Source organism: Ostrea edulis, chromosome 1 (genome assembly GCF_947568905.1).
Source record: "Ostrea edulis chromosome 1, xbOstEdul1.1, whole genome shotgun sequence".
Classification (NCBI taxonomy): domain Eukaryota; kingdom Metazoa; phylum Mollusca; class Bivalvia; order Ostreida; family Ostreidae; genus Ostrea; species Ostrea edulis.
Window position 1 is genome coordinate 55,138,895 of NC_079164.1, and position 18,373 is coordinate 55,157,267.

Sequence of the window (18,373 nt, forward strand, 5' to 3'; positions counted from 1 at the left end):
TGGGTTTACCTGGCACTGTCCAATAAGTTGACAATTACTGTCCATTATTTTTAAGAACGGACAGTATCTGTCCTTTATTAAAAATAATGGACAGCAATTGTCAACTTATTAGACACCTACAGGTAACCTTTTCACTACAAGTGGAATTTCTTCTATATAAAAGCCTAAAAAAAACAAAGGATTGCATAAAAAAAAATGTTTTAAGAATCTTTCACTCATATGGAGACGTCACCATTGCCGGTGCAGAGCTGCAAAATTTAGGCCTATGCTCGGCACTTATGGTCAATGAGCAAGGAGGGATCTTTAATGTTCCACACCTGCTGCGACACTGGGCCTCGGTTTTTGAGGTCTCATCCAAAGGACCACCCCATTTAGTTGCCTCTTACGACAAGCAAGGCATACTGAGGACCTACTCTAGAACGCAATCAAAGAAGAACACATTTTCGTGCAAAACTTTCTTTTGAAAATGTGTCTTATGACCCATAACGCATGACAAACGATGCACCTCAATGGACACAGACCAATAGCAATAGGTCACCTGAGCGACTCAGATGACCTAAACATTACTTACATAGTGCCATGTAAAAATTTGATCCCTTCATGTGGCCCTACCCTACCCTATCCTTCAGAACAATGACTTGAATTGGCTGGAATCTGCACAACCTGGAGATCCTTGCATATTCTAAAATATAACATATCACGGCCCTACTTTCACGAGAAAATTTTTCTTCCCATCTGTAAAATTTTGATCCTCTATTAGGCCCCATTAAAACCCAAGGGCCACGAATTGAAAAAAATTTAATCTTTCCAAACTGTAGATGCATGCACATTAATATGCCTAATCATAATCATGCTGCTCTTGAGGAAAAGATTTTTAAATTGACCTGTTTCAACCAACAGATAGTCCTCATCAGAACAAAGAAGTGTTTAATTAGATTACTGAATTACAAACCATTTCCATCACTTCCTGTCACATCTGACTCCTCCAATTCAGCAAAGTCATCACTCATAAAATCATCATTTTGGTCATCATTCTGTGTACTACCTTCCATGTCAAAATCCTCCACTCCATGAATCACATCTGAAAGGTCAGTCCTCAAATTTCGGTCTCCATCTAATTTTCTTCCCTGAAGAAAAGATACCAAATACAGAATTATTGAACAGAATGAAATAGAACAAGCATTCTGTAAGAATCAAATAGCAATACATGTTCAAGTAATAAGTCAATAATTCTATGTATAAGGCCAACAAAATTAATACATAGTTTCTCAGGCAAAAAATTTCATATTGTGATGAGGCAGGCAGGCATATTTTTTAACTTGGCTGTAGCATGAGTTATCTTTCCTTTATATATTGACTGTAGCATATGAGCCTTTTCTTTCTCTTGCACATGTTTATACAGAAGAAAATTTAATATATTTTCTAATCTTAATTCCCATGAAAAATTTTGAACTCATATTGTGGCCAAGACCTAAATTCAAAGGATCACAACATAACTGAAAATGAATTGACATAACACAAGATATGCCTCAACACCAATAGGACTAACATGATCTTGCTGTTCTGGATAATACCAAGGTAATACGGTAATAGGTCATAGTATGAAATGAAAGATCTTGCAATAAGAAACCTATATACAAAATAAGAAAGCTCCATCTTAAATAGTTTAGGAGACAGTGACTAGGTTAGATTTTTAGCAAAAGAGGGTCAAACTTCCAGAACATGGTCAAAAAAGTCAAACTCAAAAGTATTACAAGGTCTTGCCATAAAGAATATATATGTAGGACTCCAAACTGCGATGGTCACGCCAAAGTGCGATGGTCTGCACCAAACCCTGATGTATGTGTGACAAGCCAAAGTACGATGGTCCTCACTCATGCACCAAAGTGCGATGGTCTGACACACCAAAGTGCGATGGTGTGACACACTGAAATCCATAGGTTTGTAAACAACACAGTGTTTTGGTACAGACTGAACCAGCCATGTGTTGTTTCACCAAAATATCAATGCAAAATCTATGCACAAAAAATAAGAATAAGAACTTAATTCATTACCATTTAGTTGTCGTGTTATTAAACACAAAATTTTCCAACGTGAAATCGTACAGAATGTTTTGTATTATAACATACCCCCAGGAATTTAATACGTGTATGTCAAAGTAATAAATGATCATGAATTAAAGAATGTTTGGGAGAAGTAGAGAGTTCGACAACAAATGTACTTTGCCGTTCTCACTATCCTCAACAGTGTAAACCTTGCTGTTGCTGTCGTCCGTGTTGCATTTGTTTGGTTTTATTTTGAAAGACATTAAGAATGACGTCACAATGATGTGACGTCACAAATGTTACTGAACTCTGCACCATCGGACTTTGGCGTGACCATCGCACTTTGGCGCAGAGCATCACACTTTGATGTGACCATCACACTTTGGAGCGACCATCGCACTTTAGAGTCTTACATATATATAAAATATGAAAACCCTACCTTAAATAGTTCAGGAGATATTGAATAGGTCAAGGTTTTTTCTAAAGTAGGTCAAATTTTAAGGTCAAAAAGATCAAACACCATTCTGTCACAAGGCCTTGCCATAAACTATATATATACAAAATATGAAAGCCCTACCTAGAATAGCTCTGAATATACTTGATAGGTTATGCTTTCTTCAAAGTAGGTCAAATTCTGAGTTTGAGCATTTGTAATACAGGGTTTGAAATTACCTCGTGCCTGTAACTCTGAGACTAGTATAAACATGTCGGACTAGTAAACTCTTTATAGCACTAGTTTGTACCGACTAGTGAAAATCAGGAAATCAATCTTGAATTGGTTAAGATTTTAGCAAATTTTTCTAAGTCTCTTATATGTTTGAACTTATTGTCGATTACATGCATGGTTAAGTGTTTGCATGACAATGACAAACTGATCTTCCAAACATATGGAGTGCGTTCGAGACCGCCATTCTTCACATGAGTACAAATTCCTGCCGATTCCGAACGCCATGCAAGTACGCATCACAATAACAGGTCGAGGTGCAAGAACTCACACCACCTCTGTAAGTAGTGTGGTCAAATAACATGTTCGTAACACATAGCTCATTGCTTGGTCAATCGAGTGAATTTTATTGACTATATTGATAAAATTCCGAACTCCTGTGAAGAACACGGGAACGTCGATCTCGAATGCACTTATGGACGTTTATAAAAGTGGTTACGTGATTAACTCGGAGTTACTGTATGCTTCTGAAGATCTTAAATGCAAAATAAAGTATGGTGGTCTTTTTCTTCTGTAGGTGTCATAAACTGAATTGTTTGAAACTGTGATTTGTTGGGTTTGATTAAATACTATTGAATAAAATGGACATCATTTTATATGATATACTGGATGGACTAGTGAAATGCTTTGTAGACTAGTGAACATCAATAGTCACTAGTCCATACGGACTAGTGCTTGAAAAAGTTAATTTCGAACCCTGCTGTAGTAACACAAATACCTGCATTGATATTCCGAGTTGAAAATCACAAGGTCAAAGGACATGATATGAAATTTACAAACAAGATATGACAGACCTAACTTACATAGTTCAGGACATATTGAATATGTCAGATTTATATTAAAAGAAGGTCAAACTTCCAAGTCAAGGTCACAAACAATTGCATTACAGGTGCATTCTCCATTAAAGTGTTAAATTGCATATTTTATGTGTCCGCGGCCCTCAAAAATACATTTAATGATTTAGCTGATAAAATTGTATATTTTAAACATGTATGCAGTATGTATCAAAATCCTAATATGATTATAGTAACATAATTATGCATTGCTCCGAGTACTACACTCATAAGATGTGAAAATTATAATTTATATATAAGCAAAATCAGTGTCCGTTTTACATTGATAATTATTACAATTGGGGTAATTTTGATAATTTCTATACTTTCGGGTCCTTTCTTGTTTTTATTTGAAGGTAACAAAACTAATGTTTAGCAAGTAACTTTCAATTTTTCAAAGAAATTATATTTTAACGAAAAAAATGTTCTGAAACTGGTGTCCGTTGGATTGCGAACAGATACGTTACCGATTTTTAAACCTCTACAAAAAAAATCTCACAGCATTCTTTTCAATTTTTCATATCAATGTAAATAGCATATTTATTAGATATAAAAATAAGCTTAAAGTTTTTGCATCATGAAAAATGGATATGATAAATAATCCAGATTAAAGACTAAAAATCAGCATTTGGACGCGCGGTTTGCAACAGATACGTTACCGCCTATCTAGCTTCAGAAGAAGGGTACAACAAAATTGATTTCATGAAGTTGTTTGATTATGCAGGTATATGTATTTTACACCTACTCTATTCTATATGATGGATAATGAATGATTTTTTAAAGGAAAACATGATTAATCAACAGATACGTTACAAACAGATACGTTACCATCGTTCTTTTCATGGCTGTAATATGGATATTTAGAGTTCGTTTTCATTCTGAACTTTAACTTAGTTACAGTATATTGTATCCGGTTCAACAAATAATGATGCAAACATGATTTTAAAACTTTGTAACTCAGCAGACGGGCAGATGGTAAATATAGAAATTTTTTCATGAATTTTCTGAAAATTCATCTTTGTAAAAGCAATGCATATGACAAATTTTGCTTTTTTTTTATTACGAATATTGTTATAAAGAATTAAGATGGTAGACTGTCATTTGGTACATTGCAAGCACCTATTATTGATGGAATCGTATCTGTTCGTAGTGGTAACGTATCTGTTTAGATATTTAAATTTACTTTCTCGTTGATTTAGTGCTATTATTATCAAACACTTGGTTAATTCCTCAACATTATTTGTTGTTTTTAATAATTACTATACATTTCTAACGCATAGAGAGAAAAATATGCTTGAAATTGAATGATTCACTTGAACTTTTCAGAATAGTAAGAAATGGGAAAAACACTGGCAGAAACCCATAAGGTGTACCAGGAAAGAAAAAAGCTTAATATATGATCCATCATTTCTTGAGAATGAAAGGAAAAGGGGCAGGGAAAGTAGGGCTCCTGCTCAACTTTTGACGGAGCGGAAACTGATAGCTCGTCGTGGAACCCCCCCCCCCCCCCCCCCCCCCCCAATGTACTGTAAAAATACAGACAGAAAACCATGATATTCATAATTTATGCGATACTGACTTTTCTCCTCTTTGTTCGTTAATTTTTATTTGTGTTCAGGTTCATGTTATTATTCATGATTGAAAATATGTAAATATAAACTCTCATTTCAATGGATGTACATCTTTTGTCATCTATTTAACGTTAGATGGGAGATATCGTTCAGATAAGTAGATTACTTTTTAGAATCAAGATACAGTGTACACTACATCTGATATCGAAATAAATGAGTGGAAAAAATAAAATTAAAAAAAATTCAAACTTTGCTCATCAATGTCTGTAAAGAAATAATGCATTGTTTGAATTTAAAGTACACAAGATCTCCTTCCTTTTATTTTATATCCTTCTGAAGCAGATACGTTACTGTTACACACTTATGTATAATGAGTATTTGAGAAGTTAGTGGCCAAATATCTTTCCCATTCAAATGTTATACTGACAGTGTACTATCTAAGTCATAATTTGAAATACATTTTAGGTTTCTGGAGGTCACTTATTTTGAACTATCGTAATTGGAATATGATGCATCAAGAAAAAATAGCTTGCCAATTTTCTCTTCGTATTTGATATTTGTATTTTCAGGTGAAATATAATGCTTAGGTATTGACATGCATATGTAAGCAAATCTATGTTTATGCACATACTTGAAAAATTGATAACTTTTCCATTGACCTTAATAGATATTGAATGTCTGAACATATTAAAACCCTACCCCCATCACATTTCTGTTGTTTTTATTGTCTGGACTTGGTTATTTGACATAACTTATCTCGGCAAAGAGTAGCAGTAAAAATTTCCCATTCATGCCGAAATGATTTCAAGATATTCATTTTTTTTTTAAATTATGAAAAAACGCTGTAACCAAAACATTTTTCATTATTTTCAAAATGGAATTTTACACTTTAGTGGAGAATGCACCTACAGGAAAGATCTTGCCATAAAGAATGTATACACAAAATATGAAAGCCCTACCTTAGATAGTTCAAGAGATATTTTATGAAAGATTTTTCTTAAATATACTAGCAGAAAAAAGAAACTGTGCATTATAAAATTTAGTATAATTTTTCTATATTTATTGTTTATATTTATAAAATTTAAACAATCGATAAAGGTGATGTTTTTTAACAATATCAGTTAGTACCCGACTCAGATGCATGGACTTTTTCATGGTTAGTGAACACGTTGTTTATTGAAGTGTTCGTACGCACGAGTTTTACTGGCCAATACTGTTTGGAGTAAGAAGTGTAAAAGGTTTGTTTCGACACTATTCGTTAAGGAAAGCACTTTAGTTTTGACAAAATTTACCCTTCTGTCATGCCACAACTCAACGAAAACAAAGGTAGTCGTGCTGTTGGGATGCTTCAAGCTGGAATGGCACAAAATATCGTAGCAAGACACTTTGGAGTTCATCTGAACACCATCCAGTCATTATGGAGACGTTTCCAACAATCTGGTAACACTCGGAATCGACCACATTCTGGGCATTCTCGTGTGATGTCGCATCGACAGGACAACCACATTAGACTTGTGCACCTGAGAAATCATTTCCAGACAGCAAGTTTGACTGCTCATAGCATTCCTAGACTTCGACCAATCAGTCCAAGAACTCTGCGCAATCGTCTGCGCGAGAACAACATCAGACCAAGACGTTCAGCGGTGCGCCCAATACTGCTTCAACGTCATCGTATCGCTAGACTAGCGTGGTGCAGATGACATCTGCGATTCAGAATACAGGACTGGGCCAATATTCTGTTCACTGATGAATCCAGATTTCATTTGGATAGCAGTGACGGCCGTTGTAGAGTGTACCATCGCGTTGGGGAGCGGTACCAGGACGCTTGTGTTGTGCAACGTTGACAATTCGGTGGAGGTAGCATTATGGTGTGGGGTGGAATAACAGCACGTGGAAGGACCCCTCTACAAATTGTCAATGGAAATCTCACCGGCGTACGCTATCGAGATGAAATTATTCAGCGCCATGTGATACCCTTCATACAGAGACAGCAAAATCACATCACTCTGCAGCAAGACAACGCAAGGCCACATGTTGCACATATAGTCAGGAACTTTTTTCTTCAACAGAATATCGATGTCTTGCCTTGGCCAGTTGTTTCCCCCGATTTATCGCCGATCGAGCACGTCTGGGATGAAATGGAACGACGTCTACGCCGTTTACCAAATTTGCCAGTGACATTGGCTGATTTAGGTCAGGCTTTAACCAACATCTGTTACAACATCCCTCAAGCATTTCTGAACACTTTAGTGGCATCAATGAGGTGCCATTGTCAAGCATGCATGAATGCAAATGGTGGTCACACGCATTATTAACTGTTAATTCAAGTTCAAATACCAGTGTCTTTCGAGTGTGCTGAAATTGACGTTATTTGACGTTAACATTAATGGATATGAAATGTTGTAACGAATACATTTGTTAACAGTATTACAAAAAATAAAATTTGTTCATTCTTATTTTTTTTATTATTTTTTCATATATTAAATAATGCAGTTTCTTTTTTCCGCTAGTATATATATCAGCATATAAAACTAATTCCCTATTGTGGCCCCACCCTTCCCCGGGGACCACGATTAGACAAACTTGAATCTATTCTATATAAGGAAGTTTTCATGTAAATTTTCACTTTTCTGACCAGTGAAATTGTTAAAAAAAAATCCTAATATATCTGAATGTAAAACTTTGATCCCCTATTGTGGCCTCATCCTACCCCCAGGAACCATGATTTGCAAAACTTGTATCTACTCTATATCAGGAAGCTTTCAATGTAAATTTCAACTTTTCTTGAGAAGAGGATTTTCAAAGATTTTCCAGATATATTCATATGTAAAACACTAATCCCCTATTATGGCCCCATCCTACCCCTGGGAGTCATGATTTTAACAAACATGAATCTGCACTATGTCAGGAAGGTTACATGTAAATTTCAACTTTTCTGACTTTGTGGTTTGTGAGAAAAATATTTTCATAGATTTTCACTAGATATATTTACATGTAAAAATTTATTCCCTATTATGGCTCTACCCTATCACCGGGGACCATGATTTAAACAAACTTGAATCTGCATTAGGTCAGGAAGGTTTTATGTAAATTTCAACTTTTTTGACCCAGTGGTCCATGAGAAGATTTTAAAGATTTTCCCTATATATTTGCATGTAAAATTTTGATTCCATATTGTGGTCCCATCCTACCCCCGGAGGCCATGATTTTAACAAACTTGAATCTACACTATGTCAGGAAGCTTTCATGTAAATTTCAACTTTTCCGGTCCAGTGGTTCTTCAGAAGTTTTAAATGACCCCACCCTATTTTTGCATTTTTGTCATTATCTCCCCCTTTGAAGGGGGCATGGCCCTTTATTTGAACATACTTGAATCCCCTTCACCTAAGGATGATTTGCATCATCAAGGTTGATTAAAGATGACTCAGTGCTTCTGGAGAAAATGAAAATGTGAAAAGTTTACAGACAGACATTAAAAGGCGAGCTAAAAATCAGTCAACTGTGATCCCTTGATCTGTAAACATACATTAGCAAATCATTCTAAATCTCAGCTTCCTAAATCAAAGCATGACAAATAAGTCCAGAAAAATAAGTTGTGACAGACAGAGGGATAGACAAAATGGAGAGGAAACTAGGAACAGGCTTCACCAGTCTAAAGGTAATAATAATCCTCAAGTAAACTAGGAGTCCCCACCAGTCTAAAGGTAATAATAATCCTCAAGTAAACTAGGAGTCCCCACCAGTCTAAAGGTAATAATAATCCTTAAGTCGAGTGTGAAAAGTTTTGAAGAGCTATTTGCCAACTACAACTAGTACTTATTGTAACGGTGACCGTTACAGATGTTCCCCAAACATTCCCCCACTTAGAAAGTGGTGTGATTTGTTTCAGTACAAGTGGTTTTGAAGATATCAATCTGTGTAGTGTCTAAATATATAACTATTTTATAGCGTTCAGTCCATATCATGCTAAAACAAATCAGTTATAGACATCTGGAAATTCTGTGCATGTGCATGCACGTGCTGGTGAGTACTTTGAACATGTTTATACATTACAAGTCTAAATATATGACTAAAAGAGAAGTCTCACAACAGTTCAATGAAAAACGAGAAATTAACAGCAACTCAAAACTACGAAGACCCAAATCAATGCACGTGCATACACGCGCACGTGAGTACGACACAGCATTTTTGTTGATGCTTTTCAATCGACATTTGAACGATATACTTACCGTATGAATTTGAAATCGATTGCTTCACTTATAAGAAAGTTATGATGATTTGAAAATTATGCAATCAGAATTTAGCACACATGCATGCACATGCGGGGAAGTGATTTTGACAATATAAATGAATGGAGGGGCCCAAAACATATCTGCAACCTAAATTTCAAAACTATTCATTGCAATTTTAAAATGTTATAGACCATTAATACTTGAATTTAGACTTCAAAAATTACAATGCACGCGCATTCACGCGCACACGATTTTGATAATGGAATTTTTGTTAACACCATTCAATAGGCATTCATACCATAGATCTACTGAATAAATTTGAATTCATTTAAGTTTTTAATTCAAAAGTTATGGCCATTTTAGTAACCGAAAAATGAAAGAAAAGCTATGCATGTGCATACACGCGTACGCGAGTATGACTCTGTATCAATGTTGATGTCATTCAATAGACATTTGATAGATAAACTTACAGTATAAATTTCATATTGTTTCCATCATTTATAAGAAACTTATAGCGATTTGAAAATAGTTCAATCAGAATGTTAGCAAACGTGCATGCACGTGCCGGATAGTAATTATGACTGTACACATTTGTTAAGAATATCAAGATACATATACAACCCAAGTTTGAAAAGATTTTGAGGAAAAACAAAAAAGTTATGGTCATTAAAAGAATTGAACCTTCAAAAGACAATGCACGTGCGTGCGCATGCGTGTTTGCGATTTTTATTAAACGTATCTGTTGGTATTTGGCATGTCTACCTATCCTGTAAATATCATTAAATTTCCTTAATTGACATGAAAGTGTTATCCAATCAAATTGAAGCACACGTGCATGTGCGTGCAAAATTGAAATTTTGACCATGCCAAAGCGTTAAGGTTCTCAAGTTATACCTACGATATGAATATCAAACGATTTCATTGCAAAATAAAGAAGTTAAACTTATTCCAAAGTTTGTAAACAAAAAATCCAATGCACATGATTGCATTTTCAGACAAAATGACATTTGTTCCGCACATCTACATATGCTATACTATCATCCTAAAAAAGTTTCATCTTGATCCCTTAAGTAGTTTCTGAGAACACTCGTGGACAAAAAAGTCACAAGAAGAAAGAAGGAATAACAAGAGGCCCATGGGCCTAGAATCGCTCTTCTGATACATTGTAGAACAGGAAAAAATTCTCACTAACCAAGATTCATCAATTAACAAAGTTTGATGATGTTAAGTCAAATAGTACCTGACAATTTAAATGTAACTGTCCAAAAGTAGGTCATGGTGACCTAATTTTGGTCGACACACTGAAGACTCAAGATGCATCAACTGACAAGTCAAATAGTATTCAAATATAGCCGTCAAATTCCAAAAGAAGGCCACAGTGACCTACTTTTTGGTTGATACACTCCAAAGACTCAAGATGCATCAACTGACAAAGTTTGATAATTGAAGTCAAATAGTATCTGAAATATTCAGATATAAATGTCAAGTTCCAAAAGTAGGTCACAGTGACCTACTTTTTGGTTGACACACTCTGAAGACTCAACATGCATCAACTGACAAAGTTTCATAATTGTAAGTCAAATAGTATCTGAAATATTCAAATATAGCCGTAAAATTCCAAAAGTAGGTCACGGTGACCTACTTTTTGGTCAACAAATTATGAAGACTCAAGATGCATCAACTGACAAAGTTTGATGATCCTAGCTTTCATAGTGTCCAAAATATGCATCTAAAATTGAAAATGTGAAATTTGAATGTCTGCAAAATTCAAAAAGTGGGTCACTGTGACCTTCTTTTTTTTTCATAAATATGTTTCGAGGCCTCTAGATGCATCAACTTACAAGGTTTGATGATTCTAAACCTCTCGGTATCTGAAATAACAACCTAAAATGTATTCATAAATGATTAGCTATAAAATTCAGAAAGTAAGTCATGGCGACATACTTTTCACATGACGCACTTCAAGGTCCCATGATCCATCAACTGACAACTTTTGATGATCATAGGCTCAAAAGTGTCCAAGATATGCATCAAAATCCATTTAATAATAATTACCTGTGAAATTCAAAAAGTAGGTCATCATGACCTACTTTTGAGACAACATGATATTAGGTCCTAAGATGCATCAACTGACAAAATTTGATGATCCTAGTCCTTATACTAAGCAAAATATCAGTTTTAACAAAACAAAATTTAAGGTCAACTTTGAAGTGACCTTGAGACCACACCCTATGCCCCAGGATGATGCCTTGAACAATTTTTTATCTACAACCTATCCTCATCCTTATGCATAAGTTTGGTGATAATTTGCCCAGTGGTTCTTGAGAAGAAGATTTTTTAGCAACCACTACTTTTGTTTGCATTTTCCTAATTATCTCCCCTTGTTAAAGGGTCACAACCCTAGTTTTCGTACAAATGAAAGCCCTTGGGCCAAGGATACCCTGTGACAAATTTGACAAAAATTGGCCAAGGGGTTCTTGAGATAGAGCCCTTTTTCCAAAAAGTTGAAGCACACCACACGCCAGACATATGGCCATATGATTAGCTCTTTGAGCCTTCGGCTCAGAAGAGCTAATAATAATAAGAAACAGAGTAAAACCAATATGTTCCCAAACTTTGTTTTATCCATACCTTTTCTGTAAGAACACTCATGAATTCCTCTAAAATACAGGCTGGCACCAAAGACCGCAACTTCATTGCCACAAAATACTCCCCTTCCAACTTCAAATCATTCTCTGTGATTAAAATCTTCTGAAGATTGGTCAGAATTCTCAATGACATGGAGTAATTTTCAGATGACGTTAACAACTTCACATTTCCCCCAAGTTTTTTTAGCAGTAGCTTGATGCATTTATTTAATTCTGACATTTCCACAGCATTTTCTGGTAGAATTTTGTACTTCATTAACCATTTGAATATATTTCCTGCAACACAGATAAGCCAACTAAGGGAATCTAAATGTTTCATATCACAATCAGTCACTTCATTCAAGAAAGTTGATTCATCCTTCAAAAGGTCCATAACATGATTATAAATGTCACACAAAAAATTACATTCAACATGACATGAATCACTTGATTCTTTAACTGTCTGCTCTTTCTCAATTTCAAATTTGTTTGAAGATTGCAAGTACATATTTTCAAGATCTGTGTAAAAAGCATCACCATGGTCTTGGTTTAAGGAACAACAATAATTTGGCACATCACATTGATTTCTCGACAGTAACAATGCAATAAGATGCCCAATCTCCCTGGGATCTGCTTTACTTTCATTCACAGTTCCCAAGGTAACATTCAAATACTGACTTCTTCTTGGAAACAACCAATCCAGTAGCTGCTTTCTCAAATGATAATTTTTCCCATCAGCCTCCGATGATTGAGTTAGGAGAGAAGTCAGATGATGTTTGTACTGCTCAGGAATTTTGTACCTGGTCAGGTATGTGTTAAGATATTGCACTGCCCTCGTACTGGGTCGGGTTATACTTGGGATGAATGCATTCCACATTTCTTGTTCTATCTCCAGTCCTTGTTGTACCATGCTTGTCAGCAGTTGGTAAGCACTGTCATCTGCTTGATGAACACTTATACACCTGAAAATAACTCACCATATTTTAAAAACTCTATCAAAATAATTTCACAAATGTTTAAAGAATTACACATATTTAACATATTCATTTTGTCATGAAATAAAAGTAATGAAAAAGAGACGAATTCGCTGATTAGAATAACTTTCAGTTTATCTCAGTAAATTAATCATTTAAGTAAATAGCTTCAATATATATGAAACAATAATGGATATTCAATATTTTTTGCATAGTTTGTTAAATTCTGATATTGATTTACTTAAGGTGAAAAATTAGAGGGTCTTATAAAAATACACATCAAATACACAATAATATGTATATAAATTAGTAATTAGTTTCAAATGGTTTCAAGTTCAGGTTTGCATAATATCTCTTTTTAGAGAATTCACAAATTCAGTAAATCAAGTATTTTCATAAAAAATAAGGATGTAAAAAGTTAAAAGCCTAACATCATCTATTTAGAAGAGTTATGTATTTTGCATCGAAAGATCTACATCAGTGCTCCACGTCACATCTGCTATCAGGTTGCAAAATGGTGACCTAAAAATATTTCTAGTCGCCATTTTCAAATTTTTAGTCACCATGTTCAAAATTTCTACTCGCCATGGTAAAAGATTTTGTAAATAAGACCTACAAGTTTTTTTTAAATTTGAATATCTTTCAAGAAAAAAATCTACACCCGTGTATGCGTTTTGTTTGTTTTATTTTTAAACTGAATAGAAATGTGCTGTGAAACATGATGGATACTAACAAGTCAAGTATTTACTCTGGCAAAAGTTGTATTGCATTGGGCCATCCTGTATATTTTACAGTATGCTTCTGGGGAAGAAAACCCAGCCTTCCACACAAGGATTTGCTTTAAAGTCCTCAATAAGTGGGCCTTCACTGCTTATGCGAATAAGAGCTTCTATTTTTGTTGGATCTTTTGCTGAACAATCAGTACCAGCATCAATAAGAACACTATATCCCGAGTTTGTAATTGTCTGTGAAAATTAGCAGAAACAGTTGCCCCGCTCGACTTACTGCTAATAATGCAGTCACGGACAAAGACGTGTCTCTTACTGTTACTGTGTTCCATATTTGAAAGATGTACACCAGGTTGTGGTGAAATTGGACAATGGGTGTTCAGAAATGGTGGACGTTGCTGGCTGATTAGCCTCACAAATTCTGCAAAACATTTTGCAATCTCTGTATATCAACCACGAAAATTCCTTCAGCCATTAGGACTGCGGTTCTTCCTTTACTTTTGCATTTTTCTTTAGACACAGCTACGTCATCTTTAAATGCAGAACTTTCTCCAGGGCTCGAAATTAACATATGTCCGTCAGTCTGTGACTGGCTAAAAGTCTGGCGGACTGACTGACATTTGTTTTAGTCAGTCTGATGGGACTGGTTAATTTTCTAAAGCATCATTTTGGAAAATATACTTAATATGAAATTTCATACACATTTGGCATGCTTCAATCTGTTTAATCAACCGGACGAATCTGATTCGTAAATATAAATTCCACATTTAAGTGTTACAATATTGTCTAAGGCATAATGAGTTAAATTTCATTTTAATGATATCAACAAAATATATTTGATTATTTCTGGAAAACGCTGTTGGACTGGTAATTTTTTCTGCGGACTGGTTAAAATTATACCCCATCAGTCCGGCTGGACTGGTGACATAAAAAGTTAGCTTCAAGCCCTGTTCTCCGTGTGATTCTTGAATTTCTTCGTTACATGCACTAGGCCGGGGCTTCTACTTTTTACTACTGATAAATCCAAAGTGCTTTAACCCTCGTTTTACCGCCATCTTGATTGCTTTAAAATGCTGTTTTGACCGAGACTGAAAAATATTTATTCAGACTTCCGATCCCAATTACAAAATTTTACTGGATTCCCAATTTTTTTCCACTCACAAAAATGCGACTTAAATATAATCTCTAGTCGCAAAATCGATTTTCTGGTCGCAAATGCGACCGTTTTACTCGCAACTTGGAGCACTGTACATCTATGATGTAACCCATTATTCTAAATGCATAATTAACTTATTTTGGTGAGTGTGTACTTATTTATGGTGGGCAGTGTGTAACCTATAATTATGTAAACAATGGAGAAAATTGAACAATGAAAGAATATTTCTCTCCAATCTATGTTGTCTCTTTTCACATTTTTTTTATGTTTCAAGAAGCTTAACTACACGTGTCATTACCACATAATATTAATCTTTCCATGTTTTAAAAATATCTTGTCCCACTTATTCATAACCTTTCAATAAATCAATCTACCCCTTTCCATGCCTCAGGATTCTATTCTATTACATATTCTACCGGCCTTTTTTATCATTTCACTTTAAACAACAATTAAGGGGAGTGAACCTATAAGGCAGGTAGTGAAATTTGTAATCTGAATTGAAAGGAAAAGAACCTCGTGGGGAAAAAAGTGGTAGGAATTGACCCTTCACCCCCTCCTTCAATTCTTGGTACCTGTTTTATTTTGTTGTCATCTATTTTTATGTTTAATTGTTTCAAAATTCATAAAACTTTGACAATTTAGTAGTTAACAAGAGGTACTGTGAGCAATGCTCACTAAGAATACCCCCCGCTTACCCCAATCTCCCAAAGGGTGTTGTTAATAGGTATAAATTACCCTTTTCCTGAGTGTAAAAATATGGTATATCTTTGTAGAAGAAAATGGAAGATATAGTCTGAACACAAATCTATGGTATAAACCTATAATTTTGACCTTGAGATCAAAGGTCAAGGTCATAAATAGGTCATGAATGTACATGACACATAGTCTCATGGTGATACACCCATGTCTTATGGTATGACTATGTCAAAACCCTATAATCAATTTTGACCTTGAGGTCAAAGTTCAAGGTCATATAGAGGTCATGAAGGTACCCGACACATCGTCTCATGGTGATACACTCATGTGTCAAATATGGTGTGCCTATGTCAAAGAACAAAGAAGTTATGGCCTGGACACGAATCTGCAGACAGACAGACGGACGGACAGACAGACAGACAGAGTGATTCCTATACACCCCCATGAACTTCGTTCGGGGGGTATAACTAGAAATATGTCCACAGGACATGAATGCCACGCCCAATGTGACATTTCTAATGTGGTATGACAATACGGGGCCCATGGGTCACATTGCTCACCTGAGTCACCTTGTCCCATATCTAAAACGTTTCTCTATATATTCACATGTAAGATTTTATCCCCTATTGTGACCTCAACCTTAGCCCTTGGGACCATAATTTTAATCAACTAATAAACATCGATCTGCACTATGTCTGGAAGCTGCCATGAAAATTTTAACTCGTCTGGACTATTGGTTCTTGAGAAGAAGATTTATAAAGATTTGTTCCTATACATTTGAATGTAAAACTTTGATTCCCTATTGTGGCCCCACTCTACCCCCCAGGGGCCATGCATTTAACAAACTTGAATTTGCACTATGTCAGGAAGCTTCCATGTAATTTTGAACTTTTCTGGTCCAATGGTTCTTTGGAAGAAGATTTTTAAAGATTTTCCCTACCGTACATACTCGCCTAAAAGTATTGGTCACCTGTAAGTCGGTTGCTTTTATTTCAGTTCAATTTTGAAGGTTTTGTTGTTGACCCACTTAAAAGTCGGGTAACTTTTTCAAAACAACTGGTCTACAGATTCATACCATAAAATTTCACCATCAATATTATCGCTTCTCTATGGTCTTTAACATGACTTGCGTTATATTTGGAATTGTCTTTCCTGGTGTCAAAAATTAAAGTATGTGGATTTCGATCATAATTATACTACACATGTATATCCGGTATTCATTTATAACCAAAAAATGATTATTCATGAAAAATAAATAATTCTGAGGTACTCATTGTCCACGCTATGTACGTGTATAGAAATAATCACGAGGTACTCAATGTCGATGATAGGTATCTGGTTCGTTACATAATTATATAACCATTCTAAATTTCATTCAATATTTCTGAAGCTTACAAGGTAGTAATTATATTAAACCCCTTTCTAATTAACGCATGGTGCCTGAGATGTTCGTATTTTAAGCGTGTGGGTTTTTTTTTACATGTCTCATTATCCGCCTGGGTGCAGATAATTTACTTGGTAAAAATGACTTAAAGACACATTTCATGACCATACGGTTACTTAATCCAAACAGATATTATTCACCTGGAGTGACCAGGGCCTACCTAGGTGTTAAATGCTACACAGAAAGAAATACATAGGAAATACAATGTGTTAAAAATTTACCTGTCCATGATTAAGAAATTATGAAATTAAATCAATCGTTGAATCATAAATTTAATCTATAAATATTACATATTCAAATTGATTTCACGTATAATCATAGTTTGAGAACATTAGCTATCGGAGGATTACGAATTTGTAACATTAGCTATCGGAGGATTACGAATTTGTACATCCTTGACTTAAATATTCGTAATTTGCCTACGTTTCCAGTTCTAGCTGAATTTGGCAACCATTCTTTAACCTGATGAATTCCACAGTTGGGCATTATTTCTCGCTTTATTCCGTAACTCTGCCATACGAATGTCTGATATTCATTTGTATGCCTCTGGATTTTCAGTCAAGGTATCATCGTCAATCCAGTCTACTCGATGGCAAAGCTTTGTCCTAAAGTTTTCGTAAAAAATAATTCTACAATCGACTACGTTGTTCTTGCAGAATGCTGTTTTTGGTTGATCGGGACACCAAGACTGTTCCACAGGGGCATCTCAGTCAATGATATTAAGATTTGCAAACCACAAGCCATTTGGGCAACCATTTTCAGGAAATCCACATGCCCGAACTCAATTTCACTTGCCCGAAAATGAAAGTAAATTATACGCATGCGAAATCTGAATAATTTTCAAGACAAATCCGGAACAGACCGAGTGAAGATGGGACGAATGACTTTGTTTGGGGCGAGTTATTCTAATTCTATGTCTTGAGCATGCGCGTAATATTTATTTACTTTCGATTGTCAAATTAAAACTCCGACGGGTAATTTTTTTTTTACAAGCCAGTCGGACTTGTTGCCAAGCGGATTTTACAAGTCCGACAGGAAAATCACTGGCCGCGGGCATTCAAACTACCGCTAATTTCGCAGACTGGCATCTTATCTGCTCTGTTCTCGGATAAGATACTCCTGTGGTTGTTCTCTGCAAGAATACATGGCCAACAGAGGCCATCCAGATATTCTATAAATGATGTTTACAAGTTTTTCTTCCACATGTGTGGTTCTTGAGAAGAAGATTTTTGAAAATTCGTCAATTTTGGGCAGTTTTTGCCCCGCCCCTAAGACCCCAGGGGTGCTGGAGACCTGAAATTTACAATTTAGGTCCCCCTTGTCCCAAAGATGCTTCATACCAA

General features: G+C 35.4%; 1 protein-coding gene across 6 annotated transcripts in view; it reads right to left on the reverse strand.

The window, feature by feature from the left end:
* LOC125664628 (serine-protein kinase ATM-like) overlaps positions 1-18,373 on the reverse strand; it is a 408,026-nt gene that overhangs the window by 313,059 nt on the left and 76,594 nt on the right. For all 6 annotated transcript variants that reach the window (XR_008800024.1, XM_048897448.2, XM_048897449.2 and 3 more), the window contains exons 13-14: positions 12,037-12,994; positions 953-1,127 (exon numbers count right to left, since the gene is read on the reverse strand). Coding sequence is in view for 5 of the 6 variants with exons in the window: in XM_048897448.2 (XP_048753405.2) it covers positions 953-1,127; positions 12,037-12,994 (1,133 nt within the window). In the remaining variant the exon portion in view is untranslated. The remainder of the gene's footprint in view (positions 1-952; positions 1,128-12,036; positions 12,995-18,373) is intronic.